This window comes from Mandrillus leucophaeus, unplaced genomic scaffold (genome assembly GCF_000951045.1).
Source record: "Mandrillus leucophaeus isolate KB7577 unplaced genomic scaffold, Mleu.le_1.0 Scaffold454, whole genome shotgun sequence".
Taxonomy (NCBI): domain Eukaryota; kingdom Metazoa; phylum Chordata; class Mammalia; order Primates; family Cercopithecidae; genus Mandrillus; species Mandrillus leucophaeus.
Genome location: NW_012104854.1, coordinates 2,041,069 through 2,057,373, shown reverse-complemented (window position 1 = coordinate 2,057,373; position 16,305 = coordinate 2,041,069). Strand labels below are relative to the sequence as shown.

The 16,305-nt window shown below is 40.3% G+C and overlaps 1 protein-coding gene across 3 annotated transcripts in view; it reads right to left on the bottom strand.

Moving 5' to 3' along the window:
* TEK (TEK tyrosine kinase, endothelial) overlaps positions 1-16,305 on the bottom strand; it is a 142,641-nt gene that overhangs the window by 21,534 nt on the left and 104,802 nt on the right. For 2 of the 3 annotated variants that reach the window (XM_011994372.1, XM_011994374.1), the window contains 5 exons: positions 15,008-15,142; positions 10,047-10,331; positions 4,531-4,830; positions 2,575-2,729; positions 855-1,065 (listed from right to left, as the gene is read on the bottom strand). In XM_011994372.1, the coding sequence (XP_011849762.1) occupies positions 855-1,065; positions 2,575-2,729; positions 4,531-4,830; positions 10,047-10,331; positions 15,008-15,142 (1,086 nt within the window). The remainder of the gene's footprint in view (positions 1-854; positions 1,066-2,574; positions 2,730-4,530; positions 4,831-10,046; positions 10,332-15,007; positions 15,143-16,305) is intronic. The other variant, XM_011994375.1, reaches the window with a different exon arrangement.

Here is a 16,305-nt window from a genome sequence, read left to right as displayed (position 1 = left end):
TAGTGCAGCCTCACAGTCAAGTCTTACACAAACTGCTCTTTCACACAGAAGAGAAGACAGCTAGCTAATTTGCCAGCTAACTAGTCATTCTGCTTTCTCTGAAGATATTTACTATCAAATATTATTAGATGGGTAGGTACCAAACAGTCTTGAGATGAACAAAGCTGGAAAAGATTTAGTTCTTATGACCTTAAATCAGTGGTTTTCTCTGCAAACTTGAGTGTACAGAGGAACCACAGAGAAAGCCACTTAAGAACACAGATTTTCATATGCTACCCAAGAAATTCAGGTGTGGTCAAACAAGGAGTAGAAGAAACCCAAGTGAATGCATCTCTAACAGTGTCCCCAGGAACTTATATACAGTTAACCTATGAAGACTGTGGTGTGCAAAATGTGGTCCCCAAACCCACAAGATAGCATCACTGGAAAACTAATGAAAAATGCAGATTCTGTGGCCCTGTCCTAGACTTACTGAGTCAGAAATTGTGGGGTAGGACCCAAGAGTTTGTTTTTAAACAAGCCTTCCAGGTGATTCTGATGCACACTCCATTTTGAGAAGCACTGCATTAAGAGAAACAACAATGCTCCCCAGAAGTTAGCTGTATATGACCAAGAATCTATAGTATCACATCCCAGTGAATCAAGCAGTGATGTTTAAATGGCTCCTGCCTTTGTATTCATATCCTGACTATCATGGGCTCAACTTCAAAGGAAGCATAGTCTTCAGTTGCAAATAACAACTATGTCTGACACCATGCGAATTTTTTGTAAGACCATAGAGAAAAGAATCAGCAGGAAATCAAGTTTTCTCCACACCCTCATGCAATGCTGACTCTATCTGGTCAACCACTGACCTTTCATTCTCTTGATGGCAGCATCCATCCGTAACCCATCCTTCTTGATGCGCGCCTTAAGAACTTGGCCAAAATTGCCCTCCCCGATCACATCTTGAAATTTGATGTCATTCCAGTCAAGCACTGGGTAAATTGTAGGATCTGGGTTGTTTTTGACCTTCCTGTTTAGGGCCAGAGTTCCTGAGTTGAACTGCACGGCTGGTTCTTCCCTCTGGAAAAATAATTATTTCATCATTTTGTGTCAGGATTTTTCATAATTCTAAGGGGCATAATGTCTTCTGGTTGGCATCCATACCAGATGAAAAAAGAAATAGTATATTTAATTCTAGACTGGAAAGGGAAATAGGTTTTCATCACACAGGCCTGCCCTGACAAACCAGCTGCCCACAGGGCTGCACGGGCACAATTCTGGGCCTCCCCAGAAAAGCTTGTTGATTAGCAATATCTGTAAAGGGTGACAGAGGAAGGAGTAACAGTACATATGCCATGTGTTTGCCGTTCTTGCATTAGTTGTATGTGAGTTCCCTACAGTGCTATGAAATGAGCAAGTGTTCAGTTCTGGTTTGGAAGCTAACTTGGAGAGCCTATATGGGGCAACCACAGGATATGCCTCAGTGAGAGACTTCTTAGCATTATCTTGATCCTACTCTATTTTTAGTGCACACTCTTTCTCTCTCGTAGTAAGGCTTAGAATCTCTAAGTCCATTCTGGCCACAAGATGACTGAAGCTTAGAGCCAAACCCAACACTGTATCTCTTTCTCCTGAATTCAAGTAGCTGCTGGTGCTACCATGAAAAAGGTATTTTGACAGACTCCAGCACTCCCAACCCCCTTGCTGGCCCTTCCTCTCCAGTGACATCCTGAGTTGAGCCAGCTCTGGCATGGAGTCAGATAGTGAAGTTCCTCTTGTCCTTCATGGAAGGGAACCTTGGGGACTCATGCACATGGGGTACACCTCATTTGAATCATTGCACTCAATGCATTATATACAGAATTGATAAAGTCTGGCTCAAATTAATTTTACAGGGCCTGAACCCACAAACTAGAAAAATTTTCAGGCTTTAGTATACTGAAAGAACTCAAATAAGATGACTCTTGGTAAAGTGTCATTTTATAGGCCTTTGCTACTGGTTAGAATTCCTAGATGAAAAAAAAAAAAATGAGGCAGTACCAAGTGCCAGGAACTCTGACTTCAGACTGAGGGTACACAGGAATGGAAGGCACACACAAGTATATATAATTCTTATACATATGAGGGGTCATAAGATTGAGGGACTTATTAGAAAGAAATGGGAACTAGAAATAGGCAAATGTGGGGAAAACTTGTCTAATATATCATTACCTATCTCACTGAGGTCTGGTTACCTTCTGTCCTTCCTTACCAAAAATGTTCAATTCATTCTATTGCAACATATCATCTCTGGGGACTTATTACTAGGATGACCATACGTCTCATTTCAGCAGGCAGGGGCAGACCTAGTTTCCTGCATAATTTACTAAGAGCACCCTTTTCACTCTTAAAATTGTTCTGATTTGGATAAGAAATTATATAGTCATACTTTTTATCTCCCATTTCATAATGGAAGCCAAAGAGAGGATGAGACTTGCCTAAGGGAAATATTTACTTTATAAGTAAATTTCCTGGTCCATGTCTTTAAAGTGAAGGTTCTGCCTGTACTTGGACTTGCCCTTATTAAGTAGTAGGAAGATGAGACACTACCACGTTTTGGAAGGCTTGGGCCATTCTCCTTTGTACATTTGCCCTCTTCAATTGCAATATGATCAGAAAGGCCAACAGCACAGTCAGGCAGGTCATTCCAGCAGAGCCAAGGATGGCTATAAGCAGCATCTTCCCCCCTCCGAGGTCCGCTGGTGCTGTGCAGGAAGACAGAGGTGAAGCAGGTGGTTTAGTTTACGTAGAGAAACAGACCCACACCATAGGTGGGAGAAGACACAGTGTAATGGGAACTTAATAGCAGCCCTCACCCTGCCACCTAATCACTACATGACCTTGGGCTACTCATTTACATTCCAAAACTCAGTGGAGATGAGTCTGACTCACAGGATTGTTACAAGATTAAAAAAAAAAAAATGTGCAAAAGTGCTGTTACAATTAGCAATATGCTAATCATTAGTTGTCATTTGTTCAACTTTTATTTCCAAGTAGAATCCCAAACAGATGAACAATGTTGAATAATAGGGGGAATTACTAGAGGTATAACTTTGAGTGACTAAACCTGCCTAAACCTCAATTTCCCCACCTAGAAATGCTTTAAAGTTCAATGATGCTAAGAGCTTAGAGTCTATCAGATATTTTGTTCTGTATTTCTTGTTTTAAAGAGTTAATGAAGAAAACCTAATGATACCCAATAGAAGAAGAGGGGGAGGGAGGGAGGGAGGAAGACAGGAAAAGACAGAGGAAAAAACATTAAATTTAGGGCTCAGGCCAAAATAAACTATTAAAGACTATGGTCTAATCTACTTCTTTCCCTTATTTAAATTTAAATAAAATTAAGCTCGATATATTTTGATTAGTAATAGCACACAGAACATGATCCCATCTTCTTAAAAGTATCCCTCTCTTCTCATTTATCTTTTCTTCTATCTATCTATATGTACAGATACAGAGGTGTCTAGAATGGTGAGAAACTTTTAGTTTTGTCTTGTTTTAAAATTTTTCTCTTGGTATTTTATGGATAGCTTGAATTTAGGAAGTTACATTTCGCCAAAACACAGGTAATTTAAAAAATGGGGCATTCACTAAGAGTGTGACCTGAAAACCATGATTTTCTCTATTTGGCAGACTCTTCATTCCTTGAACATTTCAAAAATGTTCCAAAGAATCAGCACTGTTAAAGTGACTTGTTTGATTTTGTTTGTTAAGGTCTAGGTAATCCTCCAAGAGAACCGAGAAGTTTTCAGATTTAGTTACAGTATTTTCTGTAAAAATAGACTCTAATCCAAATCATAAACTTTCAAAATTTGCCTCTAACTTGCCTCCATCCACATTCTCTGGCACACATTGTACACAACACAGAGAGCCAGGAGGTGCCTCTGCATAGACTTGAAGTCAATCCTCCTGCTGCAGCTCCACCCACATGGGGCCCTTGTTCACTTAATTACACTCAACAGACTTTATCAATCACAAACCATGGGCACAGTATGGCATCCTAAGAGGATCTCTATCTAGTTCAAAGAACATACTCTTTCTGGGGTTGGGCTTAGTGGTGGACATGGAGACCTAATAACCTGCATCAGTAAAGTAGAAGAAGACTCAGAATTGCACAGTGTCATCCAAGCTAAAAGAGGAGTGTTTGAGGAAGAATGAGACATGGTTCTTGGAGCCTCCTACTGGAGCTCTTGCGCAGCCTGCCTTCTATAAGCAGTTCCCACATTCTTCTCCTTGGAATTAAAATTCATATTCCTTAGAGCTTTCTTCTTAGATTGCTGGATGGGGTATGCTGAAAGACTGATCTATTCTAAGGTTTAACAATAGAAAATGGACCAACAGGGATCCTTCTCAGAGGCATTTTGATATTAAGGACCTCTCTGTAAATGCCTGTCCATTCAACCACCGACCTTTCATAGGCTTTCATCTCACAGGCCTGTCCTGATAAACCAGCTGCCTATAGGGCTGCACGGTAATCCTACATAAATACCTGTCCATTCAACCAACCTTCAGATTCTGGGAGGGTCACTAGTTCATGAGAAAAGGCTGGGTTGCTTGACCCTATGTTGTTCTCTGCAAAAATGTCCACCTGGTAAGCTGTTTCAGGCTCTAGGCCCTTGAGCTGATACTGAGTGATGGTGGCATTCTTTATCTTCACATCAATGTGCTGGTCTTCATTCTTGCCTTGAACCTTGTAACGGATAGTAATAGAAGAAATAGAATAGCCATCCAATATTGTCCAAGAAATCACAGCCGAGGAGTGTGTGATGTTGGAAATCTTGATGTTTTCTGGTTGAGGAGGAAGAACTAGAAATTAAAAAGAAAAAAGATTCAATTAAGATATACTACCATGTCTTAGATCATTATGCTTTTGAGATAGGGTTCATGTCCCCTCATAAACCATGAAAGGCAAACAGATGTTTCCTCAGATCGTATCCCAATCAATTGGTAGTGGCTACTGGACTCCATGCAGACTTGAAAGAGTGGCACAGTCAGGGAAATGGCAACACACATATCATCTATTTGTCATCTTGACACTAAATGAAGGCCTTAAAAATTGTTATTCCACAAACCTGTGCTTACTATTCTTGATGCTGGGAAGAATGGAAAGCTTATGAGGGCTGGCATTTATATAGTGCTTACAATATGGCAGGCATTGATCTAGGCTCTTGTATATATTAACTCACTTCCTCTTCATAGCAGTCTTTCTGTAAGTGCTGAGGTCTGGACAGATTAAGTGACTTAGCCATGGTGACACTACTGTTAAGTAGAAGAAACAAGATTCACCTCCTCGCAGTCTGGCTCTGTAGTCCATAGTCTTAGTGTCATGTGGTCTGTCCTTGCCCTAAATTTATGGAGCAGCCGGCAGGTCAGTGTATACATGAGAAAATGTGCTAATAACTTTTAGTAGACAAAGTATTATAGGGATTTGGGGAAAAGTAGAATCACATTCCATTCAGGGACATGGGCAGGATGAGAAAGAGATGCCTTGAGGTTTTCTGCATGTGAAGATGACAGGCACTGCATCATCACTACATTCTCACTCAAACTCTAAAGGGCACAGGCTAGAAGGGAAGTTCATGACCCGATAAAGGTTAAGCCTATTTGATCCAGGAAAAGAATGGATTTGAGCTCTTGTCCTTAATAGTAACTGAACTTACATTTATGAGGCTATTTACAATGTGCTTCCACATGCAGACACTCTCTTGACTTGTATAACCACACAGTACTGAGATTTTTATGATCCACATTTTAGAGATGAGAAAACTGAAACTTCAAAAATTTAAGGGTTTTGTACTCATCCCAAAAGGTGAATAGTAGACGTAGGCTATTTCATTCCATACACCATTGTTTTTCCACATGAAAGTTACTACTTATAAACAAATTAGAACCTTTGAGAAGTATCTCAAGGTACATCCTTTCTATTTTAAATTTCTTCTTTTCATTATGTTGATTCCCCCTTGTTACTCTTTAGGGCACTATGGCAATTTATGAGAATTAGGTATTGGATTTAGAACCTTCCAAATCTAATTGTTATGTTCTATGTCTAGCAGGTGGTACAGTATCCAAAAATTACAATTAATCATCAGTATGTCTTAACTTTCTTTACATCCAGTACCAAGTATTTTGTATAGTTTTATAAAAATGTACAATAGTCTTTCTTCCCACAGGAGATTGAAGGGGTGATAGAAATACCAACATTTTCAGATTACTATCATCACATATTTATATTTGTATAGTTGTGGCTCAAAAAAATTTAACTTCATAAACTAGTGGTCTTCTAAGCCTGTCACAAAAAGTAGCAGTGTCTTTTAGATGATTGTTAGAAAAATAATGAATATAATTTTTGTGCCAACTAAAAATCATAAATTTGCATCTACCAACTTATCCATTTTATGCTTGAAAGGATTCACTCTTAGGGATAGCTCAATAAACCTTTGATTTAAATTCAGTGGGTCTGGACCCAGCAATCTACATTTTAGCAGGTTCTCTGGGTGACTCTAAAATAGCTTCTAAAATGCTTTAGGAAACACTAACCAGACCTTAAACAATTTAGAAATAGGATATCACTACTAAAGAACCTCTAGAACCATAGTTGCTTTGAAGCAGTGGGTTGCCCATCCAAAGAGACAAATGGAAGACATTTGTAGCGTGGTTGGAGAAAAAACAAAAAAAATAGAAATAAAATGTGGATTAGAATCCTAATCCATCCCCATGCTGTACTAGTTCCATAACTTTGGGCAAGTCACTTACCCTCTTCTGTGCCTCAGGTTCCTCATCTGTTAAATGTGATAATCACTCTTACTCTACCTTCCTCAAAAAGTCATTGTAAGGGTCAAATACTCCCCATGTAAATGTTTTCCAACAGGAAAACATAACACACATATATTATTTTTAACATATAATTGGGATGATATGCCAAATCTAATTCACTCCACTTCTTACCCCTGGACAAGATGGAATTGCTAGGCTGGAAACCAACACAAACTTTGTAACTGGAAGTATTAATTTTACTTGTGAATATACATGATCAGCCAATGACAACACAGCATATTAACAAATATTTTCAGGTAAAAATGAGATGTTCTCATTCACATCCTCCTTCCTCAGATTCCCTGACCCCACAGGGATCAAATCCTACCCTGCCAATCTCACATCCCTACTACCACCACCAGCATTGACCCTCCATCAAACTTCATACAACCATCCAAGGCAAGTTGACTCCCAGTAACTATTAACTAGTTTTTGTTTAATCCTATAAATATGATGCTGGTAGTGTGATTTTGAGAGTGTATCATTCTAATGAGGATGAAACTTATATAGAATAGCACCTAAGACAATTTTGAAATAGGAAACAGTGATTCATCCCACAGTTACTGACATTTCACAAGTCTCTAGTTAATTTGAATATGCTAGAAATTGTGCCGGAACAAACAGATCAATGGAGGAGAACAGAACAGCCAGAAATAGATGCAAAATGAATATGAGAACCTGGCATATGATACAGAAAGCATCACAGTTCACCATGGGGACTACTCAATACGTGGCATTGGGACTACTGACATGCCATATGTGAATAAATAAGGTTAAAATAAAAGTATTAAAATATACTGTACCCCAAAATAACAATCCTATATCTTAAAGACCTAAATACACAAAACAACACTAGAACTACTAGGAAAAACACACAGAATATGTTTATGACCTTGGGATAGGGAATAATTCCAAAATGCAAAAAGTATAAATCATACAGGCAAATACTGACAGGTCCAATTGCATCAAAATGTCAAGTGTCTGTGGGTTAAAAGCCACCACAAACAAGGTTACAATAAAGGGAGTAGAAGAATATATTTGCAATATACATAACAAAGTATTTAGATTACACAAGTAATTTTTACCAGTCAGTAAGACGACCTATTCCAAATGAGCAAAGGATATCAATAAGTATATCAAAAAAGAGGACATCCAGATGAACAATTAACATAAAAAGATGCTCACCTTTGCTAGCTATCAAGGAAATCAAAATTGAAATTAACAATGAGGTACCATATTTTGCTTTTGAGATATGTGAAAATAAAAAGGTGTGACACTATCGAGTGATGGAGGGAAAGGATATAGACACAGAGATGGGTATCAGGAAAACGGCACTGCCATACGCTCCTGAACATAGTACACACTGACTAACCACTTTAGAGGGAAATAACCCATGAGTTCCACCACTGGACCTGTTCCCTAGAAAAACTCTCACACCTGTCTATGCGCATGGAGACATGCATAAGAATGGGCATTGCATTTTGTTCATGATAGTAAAAAATGAAAAAACCTACATCTCCATCTAAAAGGGAGTGGATGAATCACAAGATACATTCATAAGACAGACTAGTATACAGAAGTTAAAATGGCATGCATCAAAGCTAAATAAATTAACATGGATAGATAAAATTCATAATGTTCATTCAAAAAATGAAGAATATGTATGCATGTGTATACTTTCAGAGGTATTAAAATTATAGAACACTGCACTTGGCACAGTGGCTCATGCCTGTAATTCCAGCACTTTGGGAGGCGAAGGCGGGAAGATTGCTTGAGCCCAGGAGTTCCAGACCAGCCTAAGCAACATAGGGAGATCCCATCTCTCCAAAAAGTTTTTGAAAATGAGTCAGGTGTGGTGGCGTGTGCCTGTGGTCCCAGCTACTCAGGAGGCTGAGGTGGGAGGATTGCTTGGGCCCAGGAAGCCAAGGCTGCAGAAGCCATAATGGCACCACTGCTCCCCGGCCTGGGCAACACAGCAATAACCTTGTCTCAAAATATATATATATATACACAACATTAAATGGAAATATACTTACCAAACCCATAATTTTGGTTGTCTCTTGGGAGAGGGGAATAGAAATGGAATGGGGTAACAGTTGCGGGAGATATTGATACACCTGCAGTGGGTTATTACCCCTGTTAAGTCAACAACAAAATGCTGAAAGAAAATATGACAAAATGTTAACAGTTGTTAATTCTGGATGGTAGGAATGTGATTGTTTGTTGTGTTACTGTTAGCATGATTCTGCACCTTGGAAATTTCACAGAATTAAAAAATTCATATGAAGAATCCCTAAACACTGGCAAAACAATTCAGACTTTCATATGTCACTGATGCAATAAAAGAGTGGCTGGAGAAACACTGAGCCAGCTTCCACACCTGTTCCTGAGGAACTGGAGAACCAGCTGCAAAGAGAGCCTCAGACTCTGGGAGCTGGCAAGGGACCACATAATCTCCCATACAGGCCTGACCCTGCTTAGCTTCCAGGATCAACGAGATTCAGCATGTTCAGGGTGGTAAGGCCACAGACCGCGTGATCCTGACTTAAGTGGTAGTTGTGTGTGGCCAAGAAATAGTTTATCTTTCCAAGGGTTCCAAATGCACACAGTTCTAATTTCAGTGAATCAAAATCAAACTCTCTGCTTGGTGATGAATAGACTTTCAAATACTACAAAGAAACCCAAGGAATTCCCATTAATTTTAAATGACCAATCTGAAATAGAGAAAAGCCTGAAATGCAAAATACTTTGAAAAATAGTCATTTTATTACTCTTAGATTTAACTTTTAAAATTACCTGTTTTCAAGGGGTTTCAAGCAAAGTTATTTGGTTTTTAAGATTAGGAAAGATCCATCTGGAATTAACTGACATCTATGTACATGTAGATATATGATGATTCTTCAAAACTACCCCATAAATGGTTCAACAAGCCCTAGAAAACCTTCTTCTTGTTACTAATTTACTAAATAAACAACTACACACCAAGGGAAGGTAAATTTTAGCACAGCCCCGCCTGAATTATTGCAAATCCAAACATATGTTATATATTGCAAGTTATTAAAATGATTAGGTGGGGGGCGCTAATTAGCCTTCTCTCACAACCAACTTTCTTTCACAATTTCCAATAGACTTGAAGTGATGTTAGCTAAGTCTGAATGGCGGTAGCCCCTTATTGCTCAGATGAGGCTGGAGCAGCATGAATTACTTACTGTCACTAAGGGTCCAAGCAGTGAGATCTTCACTCCATTCCCCCTGGGCCTTGGTGTTCACTCTAGCTCGGACCACGTACTGCTCCCTGGGATGTAAGTTGTTAAGTAGTACTGAAGTCAAGTTGCCTGGAACTTTAATATTCTGCTGATCACTTTTTTGCACAGACCTTCTCTCCACTTCAACGTAAAAGTCATCTTCCGAGCTTGGAAATATTGGTTGCCAGGTCAAATTTAGAGTGGTCTGACTTTTAGGCAGGAGATTTAGACCTCTTGGAGGAGGGAGTCCTAGGAGAATCCAGAAAAATCATTATTTTTATAATACAGTTGATATAGTTTGGATGAATGTCCCCACCCAAATCTCATGTTGAAATGTAATCCCCAATGTTGGAGGTGGGGCCTGGTGGGAGGTGATTGGCTGATGAGGGTGACTTCCCATGAATGGTTTAGCACCATCCCCCTTGGTGCTGTCCTCCTGATACCGAGTGAGTTCTGATGAAAGCTGGTCATTTAAAAGTGTATAGCATGGCCCCCCTCACTCTTTTGCTCCTGCTTTCACCATGCAAAGTGCCTGCTCCCACCTTGCCTTCTGCCACGAGTAAAAGCTCCCTCAGGCCTCCCCAAAAGCAGATACTTCCTGTATAGCACGCAGAACCATGAGCCAATGGTTACTGTTTTTACTGTTTGGTTTGGTAAAAAGCCAAACCTCTTTTCTTCTAAATTACCCAGTCTCAATTATTTCTTTATAGCAATGCAAGTACAGACTAATACAAGGGTGGAGGCAATGACAGTGCTAAAGGGCACCTTTTAAGAGTAACTTTGGCTTCTAGAATAATATACAACTTCATAAGCTATCAAAGAAACACAAGCAAGTGGCCATATGATACTTTTTTTCCTACCAAAATGATTCATTACATTATTTATATTAGCAAACAATTGGAAGAAACCTAAACACTCAAAATAGGAAACTGCTTTAATAAATTATGATACAGCCATCCAGTGGAAAAATAGATAATTAGGAAAAGTATGAAAGCCCAATAAAAAGACTTCAAGTGCATGTAGACATGGTAAAAGTTATGTCTACAATGGTGAAGGATAGGAAGGAAACTGATAAAAATCAAAACAGTAGATTTGCCAAGGTTATGGGATTATGGGTGAGTATTTACCGTTTCTGTTACCATTTTGAGCAATACATTGTAAAGCAATTTGGGGGTTCCTTCCCCTTAGCAAGAATTTCAGAAATCATACAGCTGTGGTGGCAGGGCCAGGCCTATTCCTGCTCTGATCACATCAAGGTATCCGCCATGACTACGTGATGCCTGGCCATAATCACCCACAGGAGCCTGGGCTACCAAGATGTCACTGAATAGAAATAATATGGGTTTTAAAATCAGAGAGACAGGAACACGCCACTTTACTTTTGCAACCTTGGACAAATCCATAATCTCTCCAAGTTCACCTGTAAAATAAAATTAAAATATCCATCTTCCAGACTCAGGAGTAATAAGTGAGACAATGGATGTGAAAATGCTTGGAAGGTGTTAGAGGCTCTATTAACATTGGTTTCCTCCCTCCCTTCCTTCTTTCAAGATGTCCTACGTCACTGGACAAAGGAGGAAATAGTGTGTTTTCAGTTAATAACAGTAAACTGATTTTTAAATTCCGGATATAAAGTCCTTCCAAAACGTAGGATAGAGATCCTCTAATTCATGCATTCTCAGTAGGGACACAATCACCCCTATGGGGCAAAAAAGTCATTCTTGGTGCATGAGAAAATTTCAGATTACTACAATTGTTTACAAAGGACCATAATACAGACACAGAAACAGAGCATATCTGTGGTATTAAAATTTCATGGGAGGCAGGATCTACTCGGACAAACGTATGTGAAACAGCTCACTGGGGATGAGCAATACTTTTTTTTTTAAAGGTTGAGAAACACTGCTCTTACTCTCGGTTCGAGGTGAGAAGAAGGGTCTGTCTCCATCTACTGGGCATTAAGTCCCACCAGCCCGGTTCTGACTACCCTCAGACTAGTGAGAAGCAGCAGCCAGGCATGCATTTGCTTGGCATTATGCAAAAGGTCTGATGGCCCTTTCTCTGTAACCTTTGCAAATGGAGAGAGGTGATGTCATCTCCTCTTGTTAACCTCTGAAGTTTAACCTCCAAAATAGCCACCCAGAGTGGTTTAGGCAGGTTTGCAATGACAAGGGAGAATGGGGAGTTGATATTTTGGAGAATACATGTATATCTCCCAATCCTGTGCCTGGTACAGAAGAGTAACCCAACAAATAGTCATTTCCCCTTTTCCTTCCCTTTGGGAACATGATTACCCCATACCCCTCCCTGTCTGCCCCTTTCTGCAATATGTTCAGAAAGTGTTCTCTTCCTTCCCCTCCCGGACTCCCTGGCCTTCACCACCTCAATCAACACACATCAACAGTGCAACTGCCAGATGAAATGAAAAGCAAACATCAGCAAAATTCAAATGATGGGAAAAGAAGAACCTTCAATAATTCCCTTCCCGCCTATCCCTGAGAACTGCTTTGAAATATTCTGAGACCCCTCCTGGCTGGAACATACTCTATCCTCCTGGGCAGAAGACAGTACAGTGTGGGGGTATGTTTTATGTTCTGTTCCATAAATACTTTCCATCTGAGTCAGTCTATGACCTTCCCCTTTTGACTCACCAACAGTGACTTGAGAGAGAATTAACTACCATTTGCCTTTTAGCAGTATCATGATGACGTGTTAGGGATCCCTTGGGTCATGGTTGTAGAGGTCCCTTTTTTCCGCTCTATATAGTTTCTGGGTTTATTTTCTATATTCACAACCTGGTGGGCCCCCAAGAAGCCATTTCTTACTTGTGTGTAATGCTTCTATAAGCCTCAGAGTAGCTTTTGAGTCTCATTAGGTTCTTCAAGGATGCTGCTAGTAAAATAAAAACTAGGTGGGTGGTGTGAAGAAAAGATGTTTCTGTTAAGGGTGCACACACAATCTCCGCAGAAGAAAAGTGGATGTTCTTCCTAGTTTTTTCACTCGATCATAACATATCCTTCTGCCTTTAGTAAATGGAGTAAAACACAGGCAAATCTGTGAACTGGGATAAGAAGCTGGTGCCTTTGGGATTCTAGGTAGAAATAATAACTGGAGAAACAAAAGGATATGGAGCCTGGACTGGGAGTGGTGGTTCATCCCTGTAATCCTAACACGTTGAGAGGCCGAGGCTGGGGGACTGCTTGAGGCAGGAGTTTAAGACCAGCCTGGGCAACACAGCAAGACCCCGTCTCTACAAAAAAATTTTTAAAGTAGCCAGATGTGGTGGTGTGCCGGTAGTCCCAGCTACTCGGGAGGCTGATATGGGAGCATGACTTGAGCCCAGGAGATAGAGACTGTAATGAGTGATGATCAAACCACTGTACTCCAGCCTGAGTGACAGAGCAAGATCCTGGCTCTAAAACACAAAGATATGAAGCCTGAAGATTTAGTATGGTGATGCATCTTACTGTTATTAAGTACTCTGAGTCTCTACTTCTCAATCTATAAAATAGGGAAGATGATAATTCTTACTTTCCTAGGTGATATAAATTAAATATATATGAAGTTGAAAGTATAAAGCACTGACCAAGAGATAGTAACAGAATGGTTATACACAGTGAACAATTCAAAGAACCAGAATGGAACCTTACAAAAGATCACTCCAGTATTTCAATGGAGGGTACCTGGGTAACAGAAAGCCGGAAGTCAGGTTAGCATCAAGGAGGCTTCACAAAGTTAACGCAATAGAAGGCCAATCAATACAAAACACCACTGATAAATCAAGAAATAATTTTACACATGTTATCTAGAACATGTGGACCCAGGACCAGCAGCATCAAGCATCACTTGGGAACCTACTAGAAATGCAAAATTATTGAGGCCGGGGTTCATCCTCACCTCCAAACCATTGAATCAGAAACTGGGGATGAGGCCCAGAAAACCCTTTTTTTTTTTTTTTTTTTTTTTTTTGAGACGGAGTCTTGCTCTGTCCCCCTGGCTGGAGTGCAGTGGTGCGATCTCGGCTCACTGCAAGCTCCGCCTCCCAGGTTCCTGCCATTCTCCTGCCTCAGCCTCCCAAGTAGCTAGCTGGGACTACAGGCGCCCGCCACCGCGCCTGTCTAATTTTTTGTATTTTTAGTAGAGACGGGGTTTTACCGTGGTCTCGATCTCCTGACCTTGTGATCCGTCCACCTCGGCCTCCCAAAGTGCTGGGATTACAGGTGTCAGCCACCGTGCCCAGCCCAGAAATATCTTTTAACAAACTCTCTGAATGATTCTGATGGACACTTATGTTTGAGAACCACTGATTTAGAAAAGGGAGGTAAATATGATAAGAAACAGCTTAAGGAGATGAAAGTGGCTACCTATAGGAAGCAGGACTGGGAGGTGGAGGGTGGAGCAGGGGAATGTTCTTCAGATAAAAGCTTCTTATTCTATTTGATGTCGTGACTCTGCACATGGATTACTTTGAAAAATTAGAAATTATTTTTGAAAATAAACAAACTGGGACTTCTGAAATATGCCTGTGGCAAGAGCCTGGCCTGGGCCCTTAAGATGGAAACAGGAAGCCAGTGATAAAATGCAGGAGCTGAAGCTCAGCACAGTTGCTGCTGTGTCAATCCCAACTCCTAGGGGAGGCCCTGCCTTCCTGAAGGCTCATCTGCTTCCTTCTCTGTCCCTACAGACTGCGGCAGACCTCCTCCCCCAGGGAGACAGACCAGGAGTCCAACCCAAATAAAGGAACAGTTTGGCTTGAAGTTGCTAGCCTTCCTGTCACTTTCCCACCCATTCAAAAGCAAACTCCTGCCACCTCCATCCCCACCCACCCACTCACCCACCACCACCCTTCCTGGTCTTCCTTCCTCTTTCCCCTTCCTCTCCCTCCCACCCAGCTCATGAATAAATGTGTGCTGGCTTCCACTGACCGATAGAAGCTGTTGTGAAGCGTCTCACAGGTCCAGGATGCCCTTCCCCACCCTCTCCACGACGGACCAGTTGCACGCAGAGTTCATATTCTGTTCGAGGTTCCAAATGGTTGAGTGTAACAATCTCATTTGTCACTGAGAAGAGAAAAAGTCCAGTAAACTTAAGTTGGCATTCTCTTACATTCCTTAAGCCGGGGTGGTTGTTATTGTGATGGGAGCTAATTTTAGGTTTTCAAAACGATGTCTTAGTGAAGCAGAGAGGCAATTCCATCTTCAAGCCTCATCCTTCCTAATATGAGGAAAATTAGGCTTTTGAAATGTTTCCAGGTTACAATGTACACATTCAAGTGTGTATTTCTGTGCCACTTATGCATTTCTGCCCTGGTGCTTTTGTCTTTTCATTTGTAGAATAAAACTTCACAAATCTTCTACTATATGGAATACCAGATTCGGGGAATACTCAATTAGAACAAAATAATGTAATTGCTACTGTTTTCAAGTATGTTCACTGATTGCAATCAAGCTATCAAGAGAAAAAGATGCTCAGGAGGTTTGCTCAAAATGACCAGATAACTGGTTTGTAATGGTCATACTATCGCAATGGAGCATTCTGAAGTCCTTGACAATAGTACCCATAAACAAATGGTATCTGCCTCTTTTCTCCTTACCTGTTTGCTTTAGTCAGCCTCTGTTTCTCAATGGATATTGCAAAGATAAATTTCTGCCTTACCATATGATAAATTCCTACTTGGTAAGAAAAAAACTGGGATGTGTTTAACAGTTCTTAGAAGACCACTTTGTCAATGTCCACTTGTAGAAAAAGGTGATGCATTATTACCACCACATGACAGCAAAAGACCTAGCCACTGATGTTGGAAACAGCAATTCAGCAAATCAGCCTGACATCCCTGGAATTCTGAATTTTGATAGAATCTACAATAGTACATGAAGGACTCAGTAATAATACCATTTTATCCGGTCTACCCGGGTCAGCTAGTGTTATTCAGCCCCAAACCCTCCTCCTCTTCTTTTTTTTTTTTTTTTCTGGAGTTTCCTTAATTACCTCCATATAGTGAATAGAGGGTCATTTTAAGGAAATCATAGGCATAGTAAGACAAAGGTATGGGTGGAGGAGGACATGCTGCCTACAAGCATGATAGTGGCAGGTCTTTTTACAGGATAGTCCAATGGAAGCAGCATGGTCACTGATAATGCTGCCTTTGCTTTTTAAAATTGTGATTTTACATTATCATGCAACAAATATAATTGTAATTTGTGTTTCAAAATAAATTCAACTG